The sequence below is a fragment of the Dermacentor silvarum genome, chromosome 7 (genome assembly GCF_013339745.2).
Source record: "Dermacentor silvarum isolate Dsil-2018 chromosome 7, BIME_Dsil_1.4, whole genome shotgun sequence".
NCBI classification, from domain to species: domain Eukaryota; kingdom Metazoa; phylum Arthropoda; class Arachnida; order Ixodida; family Ixodidae; genus Dermacentor; species Dermacentor silvarum.
The window spans coordinates 131,949,207-131,975,786 of NC_051160.1; the positions used below are offsets into that span (position 1 = coordinate 131,949,207).

At 47.3% G+C, this 26,580-nt stretch overlaps 2 protein-coding genes across 2 annotated transcripts in view; both read left to right on the plus strand.

Moving 5' to 3' along the window:
- LOC119459185 (protein toll) overlaps positions 1 to 15,367 on the plus strand; it is a 24,094-nt gene extending 8,727 nt beyond the window's left edge. The window contains exons 3-6 of the mRNA XM_049671621.1: positions 7,318 to 7,886; positions 8,503 to 8,641; positions 9,761 to 10,085; positions 11,687 to 15,367. Coding sequence (XP_049527578.1) covers positions 7,318 to 7,886; positions 8,503 to 8,641; positions 9,761 to 10,085; positions 11,687 to 12,005 — 1,352 coding nt within the window. The 3' untranslated portion in view covers positions 12,006 to 15,367. The remainder of the gene's footprint in view (positions 1 to 7,317; positions 7,887 to 8,502; positions 8,642 to 9,760; positions 10,086 to 11,686) is intronic.
- The window catches only part of LOC119459741 (protein toll-like), a 247,057-nt gene continuing 228,903 nt past the window's right edge, over positions 8,427 to 26,580 (plus strand). Inside the window, exon 1 of the mRNA XM_049671218.1 lies at positions 8,427 to 8,502. The gene's annotated coding sequence lies outside the window, so the exon portion shown is untranslated. The remainder of the gene's footprint in view (positions 8,503 to 26,580) is intronic.

The window sequence follows — 26,580 nt, forward strand, 5'->3', positions numbered from 1 at the left end:
TCAGCCTGTGAGCATTGTTGAACGTTGCTTTGTTTGTGTTGTCTACCATTGATTCCTTTCCGTTTATCTTTGTGCCTTACTCGCTGGTTAAAGGCGGGGATCGTAACGTTACGTTGAGGAAATGCTTCTGCTAAGCATTTTCATAGGCCTGCATAATGATTATGGTGATGATTCATAATAATAATAATAAAAATAATAATAATTCTACACTAAATAAATATCTATTATAGCACCCATGATCAAACTATAAGTCTTTGTATTGTCGCACTCAAAACAAACATATTCGTGTGCTTACCACGGGGCTATTTTAGAGCAGATATAACGGTATACGAATAACTGAGGTTGTGATTTCGTCGCATACAGCAGCTGTATTATGTGCACATTGTATAGAGAACTTTTGTCACGAATGTTTTAAAATACGCGTACATTTTGAGTGAAACAAGCAAGACAACCTAGCAAGGACGAAAGCTGCATTGTTAATACATTTAGAGTATACCAAACAATCCTAGAGCGGTAACGGCCCTTACGTTCGTCTTATAAGCATGTTGGTTTGCCCTTGTTGCGCTGATAGAACGTGCGTCGACAGCTCCTTGTAAAAATAGTTTAAAACTGAGCGAAATACCGGGTGCCTGCTGTGCTTACGTACAACATACTCCAGCTTAGATTCATTGAACCTAGCCCAAGTGGCCAAGAATGGATCATCACTGAATGAAAACAGGGTTCCAAATATTTTAAGGAAACACGCACCCAATAAAGTGGGGCTTCGCATTGGCGCGCCAGCGTTCGCCAACTTTCTTTTATGCGACTATGCGCCCTTCACGGGAACATTTGAAGTAGAGGCAACTGCATACGAGAGTCAGCTGGTGTTCGTATGTGAAGTGACCTGTCGCCAAATCGATTCTTTAGAAATTGTCTAATTACAATCTGTATACTCGTTCTTTAATTCCATGTCAAAAAACGCTGTACAAAAACATTAGCTATTCAACTGAGCGATTGCTTGCGGCATCCACCATTGTAAGCATGGCTTAATGGCACCGACAAACTTTTCCAGTTGATTCTTGACTCTCTTTGATGCAATAAAATTAATAGTGTGGCAGAAAGTCGACTTTTCCAGTGCATTTCAGAGCGTTCACGGCGTTCACACTCGAGAGGACAACCGCAGAATTCGCTGCTTAGCAAAAGCACGGCCCTCGTAGATTGCAGCATGCAGGGAATTCGCGACTGCTGACACATTAACCGAGGCTACGTAAGAATTTTATCCTAGCGTTATAACTTCAACCACGCCTAATAAAAAGAATGCTTGGGCATCAATACTGCACATGAGGACGGGGCGGTGACTCTGAGAGTCATTAATATATTTACTTTGTCTCCATGTTAATTTCTTTGTCCTCTTTGCTTCCATAACATCTACGCAGCCGTAACACTTATGACGGCATACGGGCATAAAATACTAACTTGTATTCACGCACTTTTGAGTAAACGCTGATCACAAATGACTCTGAGTACACTGAAAGTAGTGCCCCTTGCGTTACTAGACGGAAGTCCTCCGGACTCAGCAGCTGTAGGCAACCGACATTAAGCTACTATGCGTCCGTTAAGCCGACTGCAGCCTACTATGCAGCAAATCAGTTTGCAGCGCACCGCGAAATGCCCCTGTAATCAATGATTTCTGCCATTGTTTGAGAGGCCGCAGCAACGCAGCGGCCTCTCAAACAATGATTGAAAATTTATTCAACGTTATGCATAAAATAAGGAGGTGGCCTCAGCTATGCGGAAACAGCGTCTAGTTACGGTTTATATCAGGAATGCTGCAACGTTTGGCATGCGAATGGTCTCGTGGTAGCTTGTGCACTGCTTCTTGTGTCGACACCCAAAACCACACCCGCACTGTATGCTATCGTGGCTATTGTCTTTCAGACAACACATATTGTGACGGAAGCGAGATGGAGGCGAATGATGTATTTACAAAATATATACAGAGGAGGCTAGGGAAAGGGACGTCCGATCCGGGCCAAGAGCTAGCGTCTTCCTCGTCGTCTTTGTCGCGCTGCCAAGCATCGCGTTGATCCATGTGTGGATTGCTCCGTAACATCAATCTCCGGCGGCTGAAGCGCCGTCCTGGCGCTTGTTATGAAGGCGAGGAGCTACAAGAGCAGTATGGCTTCAACCGGGAAGCATGAACAACTTCAGTTTGCAGCGATGAGGTCGAAGAAGCAGGATCTAGGGGTAAAATTTCGTAATTTACGTCACCAAGTTGACGAAGAACCTTGTAAGGCCCGGTGTAACGTGAGAGAAGCTTCTCTGATAGGCCAATGCTGCGGCATGGCGAGAGAGCCAGGCGTGAAGTGCACGCTTCTGTGTCGGCTATCGTAACGGGACTTCTGGGCTGCTTGCGAAGCAGAAAGTCGATCGTGGGCAAGTTGACGAGCTGCACGGGCTCTAGCTGCGACATCACTGGCGTATTCAGTAGGCGAGTGAGGAGCCGAAGGAAGGAGAGTCTCGAAGGACAACGCAGGATGTCGGCCAAACAGCAGATAAAATGGTGAATATCCGGCGGTGTCATGCCGCGAGGAATTGTACGCAAAGGTAACAAAGGGTAACGTGCAGTGCCAGTCACGGTGATCTGGTGAAACATACATGGCCAGCATCTCGGTTAGCGTTCGGTTCAGGCGCTCGGTCAATCCATTCGTCTGCGGATGATAAGCGGTGGTGAGCTTATGTTCAGTGGAGCCAGCACGAAGAATGTCATCTACTACTCTTGATATGAAGTACCTCCCGCGATCGGTGAGGAGCTGCCGAGGGGCGCCGGGATGTACAATTACGTCGTGTAGGAGAAAGTCAGCGACGTCTGTAGAACAGCTTGTCGGTAAAGCCCTGGTGATTGCGAAGCGCGTGGCGTAGTCTGTCGCGACCGCAACCCATTTGTTTCCCGAGATGGACGTAGGGAAAGGGCCTAGATGGTCAAGGCCGACGCGGAAGAATGGCTCTGCAGGGATATCAATAGGTTGTAGCTGGCCTGCAGGCAGCGCTGAAGGGCGCTTGCGGCGTTGGCAGCGTTCACAAGCAGCGTCGTAGCGGAGCACAGAACGGTACATGCCAGGCCAGAAAAACCGGCGTCGGATGCGGGCGTAAGTACGCGAGACACCTAGGTGACCGGCAGTTGGTACGTAGTGAAGCTGGTGAAGAACACTGGAGTGAAGATGGCGAGGTAGGACAAGCAGAAGCTCTGGGCCATCTGAGCTGAGATTACGACGATACAGAACGTTCTCGTGTAGCTCAAACAGGCGAACAGAATGGTCTGGTGATGGAGAAGTCAGACGGTCGATGATAAGCCGTAAGGACGCGTCTCGTCGCTGTTCGATGGGGATATCATCCAAAGCAAGGATGGGCAGTACGCAGGCGTCGGAGTCAGGTTCAATAAGGTCTGGAGCATCGACAGGGTGACGGGACAAACAATCAGCGTCCTGGTGCAATCGTCCAGACTTGTAGTGCACATCAAACGAGTATTCTTGAAGCCGTAATGCTCAGCGGCTGAGACGTCCAGACGGATCCTTCAGCGACGAAAGCCAGCATAGAGCATGATGGTCTGTAATTACAGAAAAAGTTCCGCCAAACAAGTAAGGTCTGAATTTGGTGACAGCCCACACTAAAGCCAGGCACTCGCGTTCAGTGATGGAAAAGTTTCGTTCAGACGAGGACAGGAGGCGACTGGCGTAGGCGATGACACGTTCCTTGCCGTGCTGTGTTTGGCCAAGGACAGCCCCAATTCCATGACCACTGGCATCAGTGCGAAGTTCCGTAGGTGACGAGGGGTCGAAATGGGCCAGTATTGGTGGTGTAGTGAGTAGGCGGACGAGGGCAGAAAACGAAGCTGCTTGTTCGGGTCCCCACACGAAAGGAACGTCCTTCTTCAAGAGTTCCGTAAGAGCGCGGGCGATGTCCGCGAAGTTCCGGACAAAGCGACGAAACTAGGAACATAATCCTACAAAACTGCGGACGTCTTTGGCTGAACGCGGCACGGGAAATTGTTGCACTGCTCGCACCTTGTCGGGGTCTGGTTGAACACCGGCAGCGCTGACAAGGTGACCGAGCATAGTTATCTCGCGCCACCCGAAACAGCACTTAGCGGAGTTCAGCTGAAGGGTTGCTCTTCGGAAGACGGCAAGAACGGCCGATAAACGGGTGAGGTGGCTCTCAAACGTAGGCGAGTAGACAATCACATCGTCTAAATAGCATAGACAGATGGACCACTTATATCCCCGCAGCAGCGAGTCCATCATACGTTTGAAAGTTGCTGGGGCATTACACAGTCCGAACGGCATGACCTTGAATTGGTATAGGCCATCGGGCGTAATAAAGCAGTTTTTTCGCGGTCCATAGGGTCGACTGAAATCTGCCAATAGCCAGACCGAAGGTCGATGGAAGAAAAATATTGGGCTCCATGAAGGCAGTCGAGGGTGTCATCGATACGAGGCAAAGGGTAGACGTCTTTATGAGTGACTTTGTTCAAATTCCGATAATCAACGCAGAAACGCCAGCTGCCGTCCTTCTTTTTCACGAGAACAACAGGGGAGGCCCACGGGCTCGATAAAGGTTCCATGACGTCTTTTGTAATCATTTTGTCAACCTCGTTCTGGATGACTTGACGTTCGTGATGCGATACGCGATATGGATGTCGGCGTATAGGAGTGACGTCACCAGTGTTGATTCGATGAGCCACGACAGATGTTTGGCCTAGAGGACGACCGTCAAAATCAAAGATGTCACGATAGGACGCCAGGATCCGGTAGAGATCTTGGGCTTGCACCTGGGTCAGATCGGGAGCAATCATCTTGTTAATGTCGTCGAGAGACGAAGGCGCGAAATTAGCCGAGCAAGAAGGCGGCGAAACATCGGCATCCAAAGTGGCAATCTTGCAGGGGTCAAGCGCGGAAATGGTGGCCAGCGACATGCCTTGCGGGATAACCTGAGTCAACAGGCTGTCGTTGAGAAGCGGCACGACCACCGTATTGTCAGCAACGGAAACAATGGTGTGAGCCAGGGCGACATCGCGGGCTAACAGGACGTCGATAATCGGAGACAAGACGTAGTTACCATCGGGAATGTCATGTGAAGACGTCAAAGTAACGTATGTAGAAGCTTGAGGCGGCAAACGAACGCGGTGGCGAGAGCATAAGCGTGGCGTAATGTCAGCTAGACTGTCGGGAGGATGGGGCAGCTCAAGCTGAAGAGCACCGGTCGCGCAATCAATGAGGGCAGAATGAGTGGACAAAAAATCTAAGCCGAGAATAAGGTCATGGGGGCACTTCTCGATGACGGCAAATTCGACGGAAGTGGGATGACCTGCAATGCAGACGCGGGCGGGGCACATCCCAAGAACGGCAGGAGTCCCTCCATCAGCGACGCGGAGGATGCGGGAGGCGGCAGGCGTGAGCACTTAATGAAGGCGTCGGCGAAAATCTGCACTCATTACAGAGATGTGCGCGCCAGTATCGATAAGTGCAGAAATAGTTACGCCATCAACATCAACGTCTAACAAGCTTCGTCTTGTCGGCAGCGTCAGAAGAGGATTTGTGGTGGCAGTCGTCAATGCAGCCTCATCTCCGGGTGCTGCATTGTTTAGTTTTCCTGATAGCCACTAGCAGAGTTGAAGGGGGACGACGGGCGGTGAGTCCGTGGTGAGCGCGACGACGGGCGACGGCCTGGAGGCGAGCGTGACTGGTGACCGCGCGGCGACGGGGAGCGATTACTTATCCTGGGGGAAACACCGTCGTTGGGGAAATAGGTCTGGGTTCAAGGCGGAATGCGGGTGCTCTCGGGACGGCGGTAAGGGGTAGACAGCGTTCGAGGCGCAGAGGACCAGCGGGTGGCGCAATAACGGGCGACGTGGCCGATACGGTGACAAGTAAAACATATCGGTCGATCGTCAGGGGTTCGCCACGCAGCAGGGTCGCGATATCGAGTAGCGTATCGCTGCTCTGGATAAGAAGAGGGCGGACGCCACGAAGTTTGTGTTGGGCTGGTAACGGTGCACACAGAGTGAATGCCCATGTTGCCGAGCTCCTGCCGGACAATGGCTTGAACGAATGGAGCCGTAATCGAGCTCGAGTCACAGGCGTGAACGGGAGCAGGGGTCATGGCCTCAAGTTCGCGGCGTACAATACGTGTCAGCTGATCTGGTGGAACCGACGGTTGTGCAGCCGTGCGGTCTTCGCAAGAGGACGTTGCCGCCGTGTTGGGAAGCCGGGCAAACGAGTGGCCAATGCGCCGGCTTTTAGCCTGCTCAAAGCGCCGGCACTCCTTTATAATGGCGTCGACTGTAGAACAATTTCTACACATTAAAAGGTTGAAGGCGTCGTCGGCGATCCCTTTCAAGATATGTCCAACCTGGTCGTCCTCCGGCATCTCGGCGTCGGCCTTTCGGCATAGCGCTAATACGTCTTCTATGTACGCGACGTAAGGTTCAGTAGCCGTCTGCGCACGTGACGCGAGCGTCTTTGTCGCGGCGATCTTCCGGCCAAGGGGCTTCCCAAACAATTCTCGGAGTTTTTCTTTGCAGGTGTCCCAGCTCCCAATCTCAGCTTCGTGATTATCAAACCATACCTTCGCAGTGCCTGTCAGGTAGAAGATTATATTTGCCAACATCATGGTAGGGTCCCATCGGTTGTTTTTACTCACGCATTCGTACTGCACCAGCCAGTCTTCAACGTCCGCGTCACCGGAACCGGAGAACGTTCCAGGATCCCGGGGTTGCACAAGCACAACCGTTGAAGTGGCGGGCGCTGATGTAGACGCTGTGTCTTCCGCCATTGCAGACAGATGTCCGAAACGACGGCCGCTGCGAAGTTCCGTTGTGAGGCGAGACGTGCCCCGCACCTCCACCAAAGTGTGACGGAAGCGAGATGGAGGCGAAGGATGTATTTACAAAATATATACAGAGGAGGCTAGGGCAAGGGACGTACGATCCGGGCCAAGAGCTAGCGTCTTCCTCGTCGTCTTTGTCGCGCTGCCAAGCATCGCGTTGATCCATGTATGGATTGTTCCGTAACAATATGATTAGTAGTCTGACGGTGAATGTTTAACGAAGGAGTTCGCTGGCTTACGATCACTCAAGTAGAGACATAGATCCTACAACTTCCCGACAGTCTACTTCAGCCTGCCTAGTTCTTTGTGAACCTAATACAGCGCATGCGCAGCACTTTGTTTACTAATTTCTGCTGATAATTTCGTTGCCACGTAGCGCTTGCTTACGAAGCCACGTTTGAACGCTGGAATTGCTCACTTGCTTCTTATTCACTCCTTTTTTCTCTTCTCTAGACAACCCTTTGACCTGCGACTGCAGAATGGCTTGGCTTATGAAGGCGGACAGTAAGATTCGGACCACAGGAATTCCAATGTGCGTGAAACCATGGTGGCTAAAAGGAAAATATCTGCGCGAATTAGCGCAGGAAGATTTCTTCAGGTGGGAAGATGAGTGCGAGCCTGGATGTCGTTGCGAGTGCTATGAAGTATCTCTCGGAGGGCGAGAAATTCATGCGAACTGCTCGTCGGCGACTGTCGGCTGGATTCCGAAGCTGTTGCCGCAAGGCACCACACGACTGGACCTCAGCGGAAACCAACTGCGACACTTGGATGACACTGTCAAAAAAACAGCTCCTCATCTCGAAGTGCTATTGCTGAAAGACAATGCTTTGTCGAGTGTAAACGTGACCTCCATTCCAGATGAAGTACATTCCCTCGACTTACGCGGCAACAATCTGCAACATTTACCGTACTCGCTGGTCACACAACTAAACCTTACTTCTATCTGGCTGTCTGGCAACCGCTACGCCTGCGAGTGCGTGGACTACAGCTTTAGACAGTGGATTCAAGCTCATGGCGATGTGGTAAGCGCCTTGCCTTAGAGACAAATGCTACTTAGTATAAGCGGATATAAGCCTTTCATCAAGTTCAAAAACGTCTCTAGTTAGTCGTGGTATGTGGGCTGTTACATGTTGACACCGTTTTTTTTTTCGATTCAGAAGTGGTAATTTTACGTATATTCTAGCATTTTCAGATCTATTCATCACATAGCTAGAAGTTTCACGCCACACAGACCAGAAATTTTCTTAGAAGTGCAACCGCATAGAGCAATTCAAAGCGGACGGCACTCATTGTTTACTGTATGATAACGTAGTATTCAATACTAATCACTGATTTTTACTATTGTATATAGAGCTTGTTTTTTCAAGTTCATCCAACGGATAATGTCCCTGTACGAAAGCGGCATAAAGAGATTCTACTTATATACTTCTTTCGACCGGCTGTGCTGCTCATTTTGGCTTGTTCGTAATGTGCTAGGAGTGTTTCGTTCGAAATAATCGAACATTTTTAAGTATGAATACAGAGAGAAAATGGGCTTTGCAATATGTCACCTGTGACATTTTGAGCAAAATATTTGTTTTCTTCGCACCTATGCATTGCCTTCTGATGCGGTTGTAATATTGTGCTCATATTCGATAGGTTCGGGATGCCAGAAATATACTTTGTGCAAGAAGCTCCAACCTTCTCGTGTCACAAAAACAATTCGTCACATTGGGGCAAAATGACCTCTGCCCGGCCGCGATACCAAGACGAGTGGCCTACCTCCTGCTGGCTTTCGGTACGTAGTCAGTGCAGTTTCAGCTCCTAGAATGTTTCCACCTTCATTGTACTTGGGCTATGTGGTGAGGGAAATGATGTCGGAAATTCCGGAATGCAGATGAAAGAGAACTAATGAATTGATTAGGATTGTTTTATAATAGGTAGCTTAGAAACTGAACACGAGTATTTCAATGCCCAATCGTGGCCGTACGGTGTTGCTCTCAATGCAGATCTCGCGGAAGGAGCAAAAAAAAAAAAAAAAAAAAAAAAAACTCGGCGCGATTTTCTCGGGGCCTCTTTCTCGCACCCTCGGATGGGTTCGAAAAAGACGGTTCGCTGGGTGGGCACCGGAGTTTTGTGGCGAAGGTTGCCTGCGAGGGCTCTCACTAAAAGAGTGCAAATTTAGTTGGTTGACTTAACGTCAGCGCCAATTTCTCTGTCTACGCAGCCGAGAATTTCTAAAAAAATTTGAAAAAAAATGCTATCAAATCACGTTAGCTAGAATTCAGCACACAAGAAGGCTAAACTGATGGAGGCATCGACTGCCTTTGGGTAAAGAAAAAAAAAATATGCGGACTCACGCTCTTACAGCAGAGGCCTGTCAAAGGTGTTTGTAGCTCAGCGGTGAAACCGTGAATGCGAAGGGTCGACTGCAAATGCGAGACAAGAGCCTGGGATACCGTCGCTTTTACAAGTACGTCGTGGCAACCTGCGGATACATTCTGAGGAGAAATTTTACCTTCTGGGACCAATGATTTCCTGTGATGGTTTCAGTAGCTTACGGTTTTGCTGCATGAGGGTCATATGCGACTGGAAGAGGATCTGCCTCGCCCAGGGTAGAGCAGCTTTACGTTGTCATTGACGGGAGTCCATCAGCGACACGTCGACGTTGGTGCTTTCCGTATAGCAGACAGCAGGGAGGGACAAATATAGGGTAGCACTGTCATTGTAGTTGAAGCGAGCAAGTGCATCATTATCGCAATGCGGTAAAATGAGCAAACAAGTTTCAACAAGTAAAATCATCATCTCACTCGATCAGCGTAATAACCGGAGAGCCCCCTTGTTTGTTGACGTAAGGAGGGGACAACTTGTGCATTCGCAGCCCTGAACTGATGCGTTGGCATTGGCTGGCGAACAGGTCTCCTGGCGATCCTACTGGTGCTGTCGGCTGCTTATCTGCGCTACAAACAGGTGCTGAAGATATGGCTACATGGTCACGGCGTGTGGGGTTTGGCGTGGTGCATCGCAGAGGAAGAGCTGGACACGGAGAAGCTCTTTGATGTGTTCGTGTCGTTCAGCAGCAAAGACGCAGACTGGATACACGAGCAAATCATTCCGGGACTGGAGGCCAATGGCTTCTCCTACTGCACTTACGAGCGCAACTTCAAGGGCGGATACCTTCTGCAGGACATCATTCGCGATGCTGTGACCTGCTCACGGCGAACACTTCTTGTTCTCACACAGTGAGTAGCTCATATTTCACGTGCATCTGACTCCGCAGAATATTCGATTAGACCGTTGCTTACTGTCTGGGAAGGAACTATCCTTTTAGTTCTGATAGAAGTAAATATCCTTCAGACACACACTTGTGCGATATGTATACAGATTTTGTATAGTAGGTGACGCCCAATGTAAGGACATATGGGCGTGGCCCTATAGTGCACGATTGGTCGCTGCTAGCACATTCAATAATGCGGGGTTTATGTGTTAAACCTCACCCTAAAATTTGGTATCATACGTCGAAATCTTAGCATTTAGTTTCGTTCTGCCTTTGGCATAGGGCGTAACTTGATATTCACCAGCACTAAGGTCTTATTGCGCATTTTGAAATCTCCGTGCATGTCTATCTATTCGATCGATTGTCTCGTTTATTCAGGATATAATTGTATATCAGACAAAAGTGTACCGGCCCACTACCCTTAGCAAGGGTAGTGGCGAAAGAGCAAGTGATGCCAGTGAGATGATTTCCAGAGCCAAAAACCACCTTGACTCAAAAGACGTAGAGTGTGTAGACCAGGGCCAAAATTACGATGTTCACCAGCTAACGTGGCCCATGTAAAAACCGATTTCATGGGCCTTCTGTTGCGATGAAATTAAATGTATCGTTACCCATGTCCTGGAAGAAGCAGGAGTAGTTCTGGGGCCTTAATAATAAAATAGGTAGTACTGATTATTTCCGAAAGCTTTCCTGAATATATTTACAGTCAAATTGTCAACGCAAGGGTAGCTATAGCACCTATGAAAACACGACTTTCTGTAGTATTTGATGCCTTAGTAGGTCTTTTTTATCCTGCTTAAGTAAAGTTTGCGAGAAAGGGAATGAAAGGCAAGGAGGTTGCGTAGATTTTGTTCACTTTGCTACTCTACACGTGGGAAGCGGATGGAATAGTTAAAGAGAGGGAGAGCGAAAACACATGTTCCTAGGTCAATCACGCGCACTATGCAACTTTCGGCACTCAAGTCTGTGACCTTCACGTACTACAAAAGAGCTCATCTGGCTTTCTGGGCGGATGAACATCAGCCCACTGATTCCATGATTCATCCACTCTTTCCCCAAGGTTAGGCAGCAACGGGAAATTTTGTCTTGTTGACTTGAAAAATTCCTCTAATAGCTTCCGGTTTTCTTAACTCATTTAGGCAAAGTTACTTGTGGTGAATACATCTACTGTACCTCTGTGAAATGAAAGACGCATTTAATACCCCCAGACTGCCTGCAACTGGGTTGATTCAAGTGCACGGGCAAGCATTACTATGACATCGTTGTTTGCCAGCGGTCTCGGAGAAAAATTACAGCCTGCAAAATTGTATCCTGTTTCCATTGATATTCCGTCGCAGTTCCTCAGTGGCTGATTGTAGGGTTTGCGATTTGCAGTAGTAATTCCGGCATCTTGTCTTGTCTACCTGCCATTTTGACTTGTACAAAGGTCTACATGTGGTATGGTGTCGTCTAGATGAGAGAGGCTTTCTATATGTGCCTGCCCCTATTGTGCCTGCGCCTATTTGCTGCTGCTTAAGTTGCCCTTAGATTGCAATAAAAGATGTAAACGAATTCAAGATACTGACGGCGTGCGGCCTCTTTCACAGGAACTTCGTCGGCGAGTGAGTGGTGCCGCTTGGAGTTCCGGTTGGCACACCAGCGGGCTCTTAACGACAACGTCAATCGGCTTGTAATTGTCCTTGTCGATGAGCTGGTGCCTGGTGCCCTCGATGAAGACTTGCGGCTATACGTGCATGCAGCGAACTACCTGCGTTGGGGTGAGCCAAACTTCTGGGGCAAGCTGCTACACTCACTGCCCACGAAAGAAGCCAAAAGAAAGCTCATCATCCAGGGAATGCCATCGCAGCTAACCGCAAACGACACTCGCGACATGGAGCTTGAATAGCTTTCTAGATGCCACTATAGCATTAATTTAGGAACGAGGATAGAAGGAAGACTGAACATATAGAATGTGATGCAGCGTCATTTTCATCGCGAGTATTCATCAGCCGTAATCATAAACCCGGCAAACCTGCATGTGACGCGAGCAACGAACGACACACGTCCTCTCGTTCTGGATCCCAGTCGGCACAGCCGCCGCCAGGCTCTCCGCCTTCGCCCTCCTTCTGAAAGAAATGTAAGGGTGATGGCACGTCTCGTCGGCCGCCATCACGTATTCCTAGATTGGTGACCCGGGAGAAGGCACCGTTCGCTCAGCGCCCAGCTGATATGACTGTTCTGCAGTTCTACCCGCAAATTACACTGGCTTGGACAAGAGAACGGTTCTCCCAGCTCGACGTCATCGTGGAGCTGAATGGCGTCACGCAGAAACGGTGAAGCGCTTCATCTTTGTTAACGCCCTGGCGTCTCAAGTTCATTCCTTTTTCCTCACTTCCACCAGCCTATGGCCATACAACAATCTGCGCTATGTGGTGCTGGCGTCGTATACGCTACATGCCGCTACATGCCGCTTCCAGAGCTCGATCACGCTTTAGCATATCTGTCTCCATCATCTTTTTTTGGCGTAAAGGGCCTTCTTCTTCATCAACGTGGCCTCCAGACCATGCCCCAGCTAATAGCTCTGCTCTGCTCGGCGATCAGTCTGGCTGCTAGACTCGGTGCAACGTGTGACCATGTTTCCAGCGTCATCGTGACTTCCCAACAAACAGCACCACGTTCTCCTGCGACGCACACATTGGTTCGTCCAGTGCTTCGTCTCGGCCGCTCCCAGCCGTGCTTCTGCCGGCAAACCACCCATCGTCCAAATTACCACTGGACTTTGCGCCACCGACTACGCTTGCGCTGGTACCGTCGACGCAACCCACGCGTCGCCCTTCCAGCGGTACTACTGTCAGGTTCCACTCCATCCAAAAGAAGGCTGTGCCCGAGAGTATAGTACTGTCATGCGCGAAGCCACATGTTGGCATCGATTGTGTCCGTGTTTGTGCGACTTCGTGTTTGTGCACTTCAGACCAAATGGTGTCGGCTTCGGCCGTTCATACCCAGAGCCTGCCTTCGTAATGGCCCTCATCCACTACGTGGCTTTCACAGCCATCCACCTGAGTTTTCAGAACGTTAACCACCGCCAACACTTTGACGATTTGGACTGATACGGGACCTTGTGTATACCCTAAATCACTTTTACTTAGACTTCATCTCTCTGGGAATGAAGCCATATGTAGCACTGCTTTATCTCCAGAGCTCATCCGCCATAATCACTAGCGCTGCGCATCCGCCGGGGTGGCGTAGCGGCTTCGGTGTTCTGGCTACTAAGCCCCAGGGTGCGTGATCAAACGTTAGCTGCGGCGGCCGCATTTCGATGGGGGCGAAATGCAAAAACGCCCGTGTACAATGCATAGGGTGGTGTTAAAGGCCCCAGGTTACGGCGTACCTACGGGCACTACGGCGTGCCTCATTATCACATTGTAGTTTTTGCACGCCAAGCCCCAGAATTATTATTCATCGGTGCCACACATCTGCATGTGGCGCGAGCCCCGAGACACGCGCTCTCGTTCTGGATTGGGCTGGTCGCCGCAGCCGCCGCTGCGCTCTCCGCCTTCGCACTTCTTCCGTAATAGATGTAGGGACTGGCGGCACGACTCGTCGGCAACCGTCGATGGCAGGCGGCACCGCAGACTCAGTTCCGGCTACTGCGCCGCTTGCCAGCGCGTCTGTCTACAACACCTTGTCGCCTGGCGTTCGCTCTGTGATCGGCGCACCACCACATCTGTCCGCGAGGTCTGGAGAGCCAGCCTCCGAGCCTGCGTAATGCCGCGCCAGTTCATCGGCCCCACCTACATGTCTGCCATGTGATCAGCGACCATTATGTAGTCCAGGTAGTCAGGCGAAGCTTGTATTGCCTCACAAGCGGCGGTGGTGTCACGCTAAAACGCTGTCGAAAACCAGTCAAAAACTCGCGTCTCGTTCACTTGCTATATACCAAAATGGGCATGGAAAGCTCCGAATCTATGACTAACATGAGCGATAGGTCAGGACTGCAATAACATCGCATGTTCGTCAGTTACGCCACGATTAACGATAATAGAATCACGAGTGGTGCATACTCGCATTGGCTATGCGGGTATGAGCCAGAGACAAGAAAGAAAGAACGAAAGAAGGAAGGAAAGAAAGGAAGAAAAAATGAATAAAGAAAGAGAGAAGCAAAAAAAGAAATGCCGTGTGGCACATACTCGCATTGGATATGCGGGTAATGCGGCACTGCATAACGGTCGGTGATAGTATGGCAGACATGTTGGCGGGGCCGATGAAATGTCGCATGGCGCAGGCTCGGAGGCGGGCTCACCAGACTTCGCGGACAGATCTGGTGTAGGCAAAATCGCCGGGTGAACGTTAGGCGACAAGGTTTTGGATACAGACGCACTGGTAAGCCGCGCAGGAGCCGGCACTGGGACTGCGATGTCACCGCCGCTGTGGGCCGTCGATGGTTGCCGACAAGGCGTGGCGCCGTACCCGCATTGGATAAGCGGGTATGAGCCATGAACAATAAAGAAAGAAACAGAGAAGGAGAGAAAGAAAACTGCTCTCAGAGTAGAGCCGGTGCATGGAAAGCACCTTTTTGCCTAATAAGGCTAAGCAGGGCCGAGGTGAACTACTTTAGGTGCAGAATTAAGTCGACAGACACTCAAGTGTGCTGTGTCTGTAAAGTTTGTCAGATACGTACATACACATTTCAGTGTGATTTGATCAATAAACTGGAACCAAAGTTTTCAGATTATTTTCCCTGTCATAATAAATAGCCACAAGGCACAATAGTACAAGCGTTCTTATATTGTCCCGAAAACACGTTGAAATTTGAGTTTCTCGCTGTGTTATTTGAATTTCACTACACTTTGAGATTTTGCCGACTAATGTTTCCTTAGTTGCTTGGTAATTTCCAGTATGATTTGGTAATTCAACTTTTTAGTTTGCAACAACAAACCACTATCAATTACTTACGAAATAGATGCGTCTTCTTTGCCTGTATGTTCTGTCAGCATAAAGCTTTTTGTCACCATCTAAGATTCCAATTGTGACATCATTTGTGTGATGTGTGCACAGAGGACTCTTATTTGCTTTTTTTTAATGGAATGCTCATGCACATGTGCTGTGGTGCGATTCGTCGTGGCTGTTGTCGCGCCTCGAACAATGTCAAGTCGCCGTTTGTGGCGTTTCGTTGTGATGCTGCAGTGCAGGTGTTGTCGCGTGAATAAATAAACTTCCATTTTTTCTCAGCAAAATATTGCTGGTTATTAAGGCCCAAGGCCTCAGCGAAAATGATTGATAACTTAGTCTTGTGTCTCTCTGTATGTATGTATGTATGTATGTATGTATGTATGTATGTATGTGGTATTAAGGCCCAAGGCCTCAGCGAAAATGATTGATAACTTAGTCTTGTGTCTCTCTGTATGTATGTATGTATGTATGTAGTATGTCTGTATGTATGTATGTATGTATGTATGTATGTATGTATGTATGTATGTCTGTATGTATGTTATGCATGCATGTATGTATGTATGCATGTATGCATGTATGTATATATGTATGTATGTATGTATGTATGTATGTATGTATGTATGTATGTATGTATGTATGTATGTATGTATGTGCTGCTTGTGTGTTGATTTGATCAAGGCGTACACCAAAAATATCACCCAGCATCTGGGTAGTATGATGGACGATCAGCTTGAGTAAGATCTCCAGCATCTCATTCAGGGAAGCATCTCCATCTCTCTCTAATAAAGTTCAATGACCACCTCAATAAAGTTATTTCACTCACTCACTCACCACCTCATGACCATGCTTCTTGTTTTTAATTTAACAAGCATATCCTTGTCCCAGAAGTCTATACAAGTATTGTACCTAAGCTTTCATTAAATATTGGACTAGGAGGATATAAAAATTTTTTGGCAAAATTGCCGCACGACTGGCCGCTTGAGGCACTTTGCATGTATTCGCGGGCTTCTTTCAAGCACGCAAAAGCACTTTTATGTAGCACTTATTGAGCAGCAGAAAGCTGAATAACGTTGTTCTACAATTTTCTCATTGAAACTTTTCATCGAAATAAAATATTTGACAAGTTGGAAAATAATTAGGACAGATTATGCAATTAGGCAGTATGCAATAAAATAATCTGAGTAACTCCAAGCGACGGCAAACAACATTGCCTTGGTTCGGTTCTTTCCAGCTACTTGGCATTTGACAGTTGACAGTTGACAAGAACTTTATTGAAAGGTCCTGAGGAAAAAGATTGGGGCGAGCCGAAGGCAACCCAGTAAAGGTGGTGGCTCCGCGCATGACGGAACCTGGAGGTGGTGGCTCTCGGTGACGTCGCGGGCCCTCTGGACGGCCTGTCGTTGATGCGCAAAGTCCGCGCTTTGCAGTAGGGCGTCCCACTTGGACTTGTCGTGAAGATCAGAGCCCGCGTTGAATGGCACAGCCAGAGCATACGATCGAAAGAGGAGTACTCGTGCCCAGATTTAGAGCACGATTGCGGGAAGTTGGAATTTATCCTCCGATTGAGCGCTCTGGGGGTGAGGTATCTGCATATTTTTTAAAGTTTGGCTAAAGTTACCTGGGACACCCTGTGAAACGCTAACTTTGCACAGGGTGTTAATTTCCAATGAAATTGAATGCGCTTTATGGGATCTGAATTCTGCAACGATTACTCAGTCACTTCAACGTATGCAGAATAAAGTTGCGCGATCTATTTTTTAAATAGTTAGAGCTGTAGAGGCTGCGTAACGTAGATAAGAACACATTTGCAATTTCCATACTTTCAGCCCGTTATAGGGGCTTTCGCCTTTACTCTATTTCACAAAAATGCGCTTCCATCATTCCTTTATGCACGCTAGCCTGGTTCCACCAACGTACGTTTCATACTGCATTGCTCACCGTCACAGAGTTGGAATTTTGCGGCGTTGCAATAAAGGTTGGCCTGAGTCTCTCATTATCATCAGTTTTAATATAGTGGAAATACTTTCGCAGTGTGCTTGTCGCGATCGTAGGAAGTGAAATATTTCGCTTGACGGTTACTTACGTAAGGCACCACATGACCTCACATCGCCCTTCGCGATGTTTTTCTTCTTTATTTTCGTTCCCAAATGTTACCCGCTCCGCTATCTATCACCAACATTCTCGAGTGTTGCTATGCAAAAGCGTGGCTGGACAAGGAAGTGTGCAAACCGTGCAGTCACGCCTGCGCGACTTCCGTAACATATGGCCATCCTTGCTGATTTCCTGTGCACTTCGCCAGCCTTAAAACGTGTTTCGTCTCCTGATAATCTCATCAAAGTACGAAATACCAGAAATAGCGGCTGTTTGCAACAATACGGGGGTTGCTCAGATGTGCCTTTTCATTTTCTGTCCACATTTGGTTGTGGACAATGTAGAGAAGATGAATTTTCTCGGTCCCGTGTGCTAAATTGATAATGACGTGTCGATTACAGCGGATTTGTGAAGGTAGTGTGAGTTATTCCGAATGCTGGTACGTTTCGAGAACATAGAAAGAGACGGAGGAGATACCGGAGTCTGTAGTGCTTACCTTGACGGTGTGCTGAGTTGGACAGCGCTCGGAATGTTTACCGACGGCCAGTATCTACAGTCCAATCTATTCTTCGAATAAGAGGTTCCGTGGACGAGAAGCACTGGTAGAACGATGTGCTCACAGCCTTCACCCTATTCTCTGCAGTGCTTTAAATCATGCCACAGTCATGCTGAATTATTCCTGAGCCCATTGAAACAAGGTGATGTCGGAAAGGAGCTTGATAGGACCGTCCGTGCTGCGGTGGAAGGACATGAATCCGAACATATCCCAGTCGGCACGAAAACAGCGACATAGTTGGGCTAAGCTTTTATTTGTGTGTACAATGGCATGGACGGTGAGCTTATCCTTATCCGCGTGGTTATCTTGCTCGATATCACCCGCTGCTCTCTCAGTGGCTTTAGGGAAACCGCGATTAGCGCTATCAAGCAGCTAGTGCACTTACGATTGTATGAGGGCATGTCCTAGTGTTCGACATTCCTGTTGTGCCGTGTGTCTCGCTTGCGCTTCAAAAAAATTTAAAAAAATGTCAAATATGCACCAACTAGGTCCACAGAAAGTCCTTCACAGCCTAGAGAGTGTCCCAGCCGACTTGACCACCACGATAGGTTTGCGTTGGCTCGAGATTACAGGGAATCCCATGAGACGCCTCGAAGGCACGCTATGACTGCTGAATTCGCCCGAGCTTAATCTGAGCTACAATGAAATTAAGATGATCAGCGAAGGTTTCATCTTATGCTTACCTAGCCTCGAGCACTTTTTGTTTTTCCCCAACACGATGAATTAACTGTCGCGGAATCTATTCAGAAGAACAACGTGGCTTAGAACGGGGAAAGCTTAGTGATAACCGGCTTTCTTGGTTAAATAGTTTGTTTTATGAACTGGACCGCTTGGAGGTGAGACTGTCTTCCTATTCATTATGTATTTTGATTTAGGACTTGAAATTTCAGTACCCCCGCCACTATTTGTAATGTTGTATGACCTTTGCAACAAGACACGCATGAAAGCATTTACTAATATTTGGACAGAAGGACACCTGTCACACAGGCGAATTCAGTAAAAAAAAAAAAAAAAAAAAAAACGCTTGACATTGCACTCGGCTGCGCAACGCTTGAAACAGCGAAGCTGGGCGATCGTAGCCCAGCATTTTCCGGAAGTGCATGCGAACGTTTCATCGTATTACTCATGATGATGATAATTTCTTTGCGCGCATCTGGGACTTACGGCCATCACTGCGCGTTGCATAGCGGAGCTTGCAACACCGATACCGCGTTCCAAGAAACCCGCTCTGTGAATGCGTCTCTCTCTCGCTCTCATCGCGTGCAAAACCTCTTCACCTCGCTCTAATCACAAACCTGATGACGACGCTCGAACGCAATCATATGGTTCGCATCAAAGATAGCATCATCACGTACAGGAAAATTGTCGATCATTACAAAGCCGAAAGAAACATCTTTCCGCCTCCGCATCGGTCTCTCTCTCTGGAGGACGCTCGCATTTGGCGGCGCCTCCAGGGAAACAATTATACATCACCATATTGGATCTACTTAACTCAGACGAAGGACTATAACGACGCCCTCTGCAAAATTTGTATGGAGAAAGGTACGTCAGACCATGTAATATGGGAGAGTGCTGGTTCCCCAGGGGCCAAAGAAAACATTGACAGTAGAGAAGCCTGGGAGGCCTTGCTCCAGAGCGAGGCTGAAGACGACCAGAGTCGAGCAATCCGCCTGGCTGTTGAGGCCGTGAAGACTCACCGTCCTCAACGCGCGGGGACTGATTCGTCCTCCCCCCCTACCTACGTGTAGGTTAAGAGGCGGGCACCCCAGCTCGGTGGAATAATAAAGTTTTCACTCACTCACTCACTCGTATAAATGCATGCTCTGCAGGCGTTGCTGTATAGCCTAGTGGTTACGACGGTCGCTTTGGGACCGGGGGTACGCGGCGTCGCATCCCGCCACGGCAAGAAAATTTATTTTCTTTCCTTTCTTGTTAGTTTCTTGCTACGCACCACAAATTAAGGATGGCTTAAACAGCTTAGTTGTTAAAAACATATGCCTTTATATCGAAGATTCCCAACCAACTTTTGCCGACTGATGTGTTAGACGATGTCTGCCCAGGTGTCACTCTCGCAATGGCTACTCGGTGCTGCCAATGAGAACGAATTTGTTTGCGTATAATAAAAAAAATTACGTAGCGGTGTAACGCTGTCGAGGCCCTTCGCCATGTATACGACATCGCTCTGTCAACTCTTGGTAACTTGTTAAGGACCATGTTAATCATATCATAAGAAGCCAACAAACAATGACGTTCCAGCCACCGTAGCGACGCGGTCGAAGTGCATGCGCCGAGTGCTGGTAGCTTCGTATGGGCTGCGCTTTAGACGTTTAGTTCGCGTTGAAGCGAGAGCCAGCGCTGAGGTCAAGTTGCTTGCTGCCGCTGGCACGCTTTATCACTCCAACGTTTTGACGAGCTCACGCGGTCATCGAGCAAGATGTGTTCATTTTTACCTGTGCGCGCGTGACACCGTGGTTGTTTATTTAGTTAGTAAGCGAATATTTACACCTTTACACGGCCGATAAAACTACTATCCTTATTTCGTATAGCTGTCTACTAATTTGCTATCACAATCGATGCTTCGCTTTTTGGGCGAAACTGCGATTTTTCGTTGATGTATCAGGTGTTGCTAAACTAATTTATTCACTGAAAAACAGTGCATGTCTGCTGATGATTCTATATGTACTAAGTTTTTCAAGAGTACTTCAGCCCGTAGTTCTATGATGCTAACCAAGATTTTCCAGCAATCTCTTGACGCATCAATGCTTTCTACAGATTGGAACATTGGGAACATGGTTCCGCTCCACAGTTCCGGCAGTAAAACCTCACCCCTTAATTACCGCCCCATCTCACTTACTAGCACATGCTGCAAACTACTTGAGCATGTAAAATTTAAATCTTTAGTTAAATTTCTCGAATATAATGCATTTTTCACGTCTTCACAACATAGCTTTCGTAAAACATGCTCGTGTGAAACTCAGCTCTTGTTTCTTACTCATAAATTGCACCATATCCTTGTTGAATCATCCTGCGCTGACTGCACATTGTTGGACTTCTGGACGGCATTCGACTAAATGTGTCATCAGCTACTACTTCAGAATCTGAGTTTTCTTAACCGTGATCCTAACCTTTTTAAGTGAATTGAATCTTTCCTTCTTAACCGATTACAATTTCTTAGTGCTAATGGTCGTAACTCATCCTTTACTGATGTACATTCTGGCGTTCCAACCCCAGCAATTCCGGACATCGCCTTTAGTTCGCAGCTTTTACACCACGTGGCGTACGGACCTTTAAGATTCGAAATTCGCGCGATGACGCACGAAGTGTACTGGACGATAACAGAATACACGTTTTAACAATAAAAGAAAAAAAAAGGGCCCACGCCAACAGCTTTCACCGTCCAGCATGGACGAGCGCGAATCAGGAATGGCTGATCTGATAAACGCCGAGCTTATAAGACGAGCGGCCAGCTAGTCTATTGTGAATCAGTAGTTTTGCTGCTATTGATAGTCGTTTAGAGGCTCAGCCCCGCTTCGAGAAAGCGGGTGCAGAATCTTGAAAGAGCGGCCTCCCCCCCCCCCCCCCCTTCCGTCCATCTTTTCCTCGTCCAACTTTTTGTCCGATCGAATCAGAAAAGCAAAAATGCCCTTTTATCGCTTCATTTCTCGAAAGGTGATTCTAAAATAATAATTTAAGCTTGCTAAATGGTCGCGATGGGCGCATGTTTCAGGATATGCAGTCGCATGATTGACACCCTTAATCTCGGTTGGCCTCAGTTTACGAGTCCATTTGCTCATTTGCGTGCAGGTGCCTGATCGAGTTATGTTCACTGCCACGGAATTTCAGTTTTTCGAAGACGAAAGCCTTAGGTGCATGGCTATATTTTCGGTGCCATTGGCAGTGACCTTGGCGAAACCGAGCCATAACGAAAATGGCCGACACCGCAAAGAGTAAAATCACGTCAAAAAATGCTCGGATTGACGTCAGTTTTCTCGGGGAGGTTCCTGTGAACAAAATAAATTAGTGGCTTTGTAAAGAAAATTTGCTACTTTTCAGCCGAACACCTTTTCTAAGCTCTTGGTAAGCGACGGGTGTAAATGCAGAAAATCATCTGTAACTGGTCAGTGTTCGAAGACCTGCTTCACTGCACAGTGGCATAGCCAGAAATTTTGTTCGGAGAGGGGGGGGGGGGGGGGGCTCACGTTGTAGCGCGGCCTCCTCCGAATCAAATACATCAATAGTAACTGCATTGCCATTGCCAATGTCATTGTATATTAGAGGCTGCAAACAAACTATTGAGTGCTAGCCACTGTCAAGTAAAATATGTATTTTTTTCATAAAAGAATATATTCGTACGTCCCAAAATTGTGGCAGAAATAACTGATATCAATGCTTCCGCGTTTTTTTTTGTCTATTTAATTAGTAAAGAAAATATCACACGAACTTTAGAACATCAGAACATCATAGAATATCAGTTCCAAACCAGCAAATCAGTGCATACAGCTGGTGCGAAAAACGTAAAGGCTATGAAAAGAACAAGTTGAGCACAAATATTTTGATAAATATTTGTCATTAAAGAACCTTGTTTACTTTTTTGTACAGTCGCGAGCAGAAGTTTGGTGACCATGGCATCAGCAAAAAATTTAAATATATTCAAGTGCAGCTGCACGGCCCCGAATTAGCTTAATACGTTGTATTGGTCCAGCACGCGCACGTAGGCTTGCGCTCTTGATTTCAGCCGGAATGGCCAGGCTGCGAAGGAAAAAAAATAAAATCGTGGCAGCAGCTCGGCCTTTCTGTACCGACGTGGGAGCGGCCCGCTACGTGCTGACGCGCATTCCAAGGGACTGTAATAAAGCTTTATCATACCATCATACCATACCTTTGGTCCACAAACTTTGGCTCGTGACTGTACATATGCAACGGCCAGGGAAAAACTTCAATGACGCTGTCCTTCGTTGCAATACATTGCGCATGAGCAGTTGTTACCGGTCGTGTATTGTAATTACACCGATGATATAGTCGCAACAGTGAGTACATATAAGAAGCAGGAGTTCTGCAAGATGTACATTAGAAATGCGAAAATAGAATGGAATATACAAGTGCGACGATACAAGTTGATAAAGAGCACAAAAGTGTCACTGGTAACAAAATGCACTGTTTGTATACACAAAGCCTCGCAACAAGATGTTTAAATATATAAGTATCCAATAAATCCAAGTATTTAAGCAAACGTCACTGTATGTAATGCGTCAAACAAGACAAATAGACATGTTGCGCAGTCACACATAGTAGTAGCTTTACGCATAGAAAGACAGACGATCCAGGCAAGTACAAAACTATGATCGCAGAAATCGTGATATGTTCCAGAAGGACCGCCTGTTGGGCTAGTTGGTCTAACCTAGTTCCTTTCAGTTTGGCAGAACAGTTTGGTTCTCCTAGAAGCTGACAAGGAAGGTGGATTTGTTGTGATGCCGAAAGGCATGTTCAATGAAAAAGCCCAAGCGGCAGTAGACAAGAACTTTGTGGCTGTTTAAAAAAGTGCAGTGAGGGTTAAGACTAAGTTCATCAAATTTTGTAAGGACTTGGAATTGAATGATCTTGCTAGTGCTATTAGAAATAGTAAGGGGAACAGTCTGAAGGTTTTGTTTTCTGCAAAAACACATAAGGTAGATGTCCCTTTCAGAACCATTGTGAGCGAAAGGGGGGGGGGGGGGGGCTTGGCAAAAGAATGTTAGTCAGTTTTTACTGAAGAGCCTTAAGTGACTCACGGTTGTTGATCCTTTCCGCGTGAGTAAATCTGAAGAAGTCACTGAATATGTGAAACACAACGACAGTACAGATTATGGCTTGTCTGTCGAAGTTGAGGCCTTGTTTTATTCAGTACCTCAAGATAAGCTTTTAGTTGCTGTTAGGAAGTGCATTGAACAGAGTGGCGAATGCGATTTCCAAAACTCCGCTTGCTTGTCGGTTCATAATTTAAATCTTTTAGAATTTTATCTTAGTGTAACATTGATTGTTTTTAACGAGCAGCCTTTTCTGCAACGTAGAGGAGTGTGTATTAGGTCTTGCGTGGCTCCGATTTTATGCGACATATTTTTAGCGGATATTGACAGTGCGCTTGATTTGGCTTTTAATGGGGGGAAGGTATTCAAAGTGTTTCGGTACGTCGATGACTTTTTAATTCTTTTAAAGAAAGAGGACGGTTTCACTGCCCCTGGGAGTATTTTTGATGTTTTTATTCAAGCTGGGCAGGGTTTGAGTTTCACTCATGAATTTCTGGGAACTGAGGGGTTACAATTCCTGGATCTCAGGCTAAAATTTAGTGTAGGCCATGTTTGCTGAGAGTACCTCCCACGGATTAAGAAGTCTCCCCTGCCTTTTGAATCTGCCCACTCTAAAATAGTAAAAAGGGGCATCGCATTACAATGTCTGGATGCTGCGCTCCGTAAGTCATGCCCGCATTCAATGCAGCATAGCTTTGACAATCAGATTGGTCGCCTATTAGCAGCGTGATTCCCTGAGTTGCTCGTTGTTGCGGTGGCCGAGTCTAGATCCTACAGAGGGTAAAGAACAGAGCTGGAGTGGAAAGAGCTGAGACCCAGCGATGGATGGCGAAACCTGTAGCCATGCCTTATATGCATCAGGTCTCGCACAACCTGAAGAAGGTTGCGAACAGGCATCGTATTCCTGTGGTCTTCACGGCTCCTAATAAGCTATCCAGGCTCTGCCCTCGAATTTGCGGGGACAGGAAAGGACGTTGCCAAACCGGCCACGATAGCCGCTTCGTGGGGTGTGCGACAGGAGTGGTATACTCCGTCCCCTTGTTGTGCGGGAAGGTGTACATCGGCCAAACCGAACGGTACATAAACGACCGGCTCAGGGCGCATGCGCTAAATGTTAAGAAATAAGAGGACAAGTATGCACATTTAGTTGCCCACATCATTACGTGTGGTTGCGAGGCACGATTTTATGAGACCACTATCTTGGGCAAATCTGCAAGCTACAAGGCTCGAGTGGCTCTAGAAGCATTCTACATTCACAAGAACTCAGATATTCGTATAAGCGAAGCGTCAATTCTTTTGCACAGTGCCGAACTGAACTATTTGAACTCTGTTGCCTGAGGGAGATAGTATGAAAATGTGTAATTTAACTGCCTGCAGAGCGGCGACAAATTTTCTGCACCCAAAATTAAGGAAGGGTATTGCTTCGGCTCAAAAAAGAAGTAAAAGCGGGTAGCTAAAAAGGAAAGAAAAGACCAAACGAAAGCCACAGATGATGCGGCAAGTTAAACTACCCAATATCCGAGTGTGTTTGTTGGGAAACGCCGCGAGGGCCGGGCTTCCAATAAACAAGGTCGGTAAAAAATTTTTAATGATGTCCTCGTAATTTTCGTTTTCACACGATAACTTTGATCATGATGCTACCTGTTTGAATAAACAGCGATAATTTCTGCGGTTTTAGAAACTAATGAACAGTCATACGTTTTCATAATTACGCGTTTATGGACCTGAAGGAACAGAACCTTTACTTGCATTGATTTTTGCCGCTTCGCTATCTAAAGGACAAACTTATCTCGGCGGGGAAGTTTAGTGAAGCGGTCAATGACTTCGGACACGTTGATGCCGACGTCTCTGTGGACGTCGGCATCCTTGTCGAGCCAGACCTCGTCGTCCGCAAAAAAGAGCCGCCTCAAAAATAGGCCGTTAACTTTCTTCTGTTTTCTCTTATTTTACTTTGCCTGCCTAACCACGTGTTCTTCAGACATTGTAGAGCGCAAGTAGTTTTTTTAATCTCATGTTAAAAATATACTATCTGCGCTTGAAGTGGTCACTGGAAGGGTGGCTAGAATCTAAAGCCGTTTCCACACATTTACAAAGAACCTGCAGTCGCAATGAGAGAGGGCATCTGTTCCGGTGATAAAACCTAAAAGTACTCCTTCGATGTCGTTGGCATCCTTGTTTAGGTACCTTGCACAAACATTAAACTGTTGGATACCGGAATTATCCGTCGTTTCATCAGCAAATATGGAGAAGAGGCCTGCACCATTTACTTTTGCATCTAGGCTTTCTTTGATAATTTCACCATAAATTTCTATAATTTCGTTTTGTACATCTGGACTCAAATGCGAGGTATTACTGGGGCAACATCCAAATGGTTCTTCAGATATGTATCTCCACAATCAGCTCGCAAATGAAGAAGCGCTCTGAAAGTACCAATATTTTCAGAGGGGATTTGCTTAAATCCATAGGACCATTGTCCCTATGGCCACGGAAAGCCAGACCTTGTCGTCCGCAAAAAAGAACCGCCTGAAAAATAGGCCGTTGACTTTCTTCTGTTTTCTCTTATTTTACTTTGCCTACCCTGGTCCAGCAGATTGATCACATCGGGCGCCCTTCCTGAAAATGTTTGGAGAAAATTATCAGCTGCCAGCTGGCAGTCACGGTCATATTTAGTATTTTCGTGTGTGTGGAAGATTGCGAGCGTGGGCTTCCATTTCTGAAACGGCTTGGACACGAGGGTTCCAGTGCGCGCATGTTAGCTCAAGTTTATAAGAACATTAAACCCATAAATTTCTAGAGTTGAAAATCTAAAGCACGCCTTTGGAAATGTCAGTGCACCTTTCGCGTCATAAGTTTATGGGAACTTTATACCCATAAAGTTTAGGAATTGAATTCCATGCACTCCGTAGATTCCCCGGCCGCTCGCTATCGAAAAACCCTTGAAAGTTTGTGCTCGGATGGGGCTCCTTGCGTTATGTGAGTCCAGGTGCCAAGGGCGCTGCGACAAAATCCAGCCCGAGTTCGCAATGTGCGTGCCGAAATGTCTTTTCGAGCGGGAAAAAGACACTGTAGACAAAATCTAGAAAGATTCCCGGCGCCGG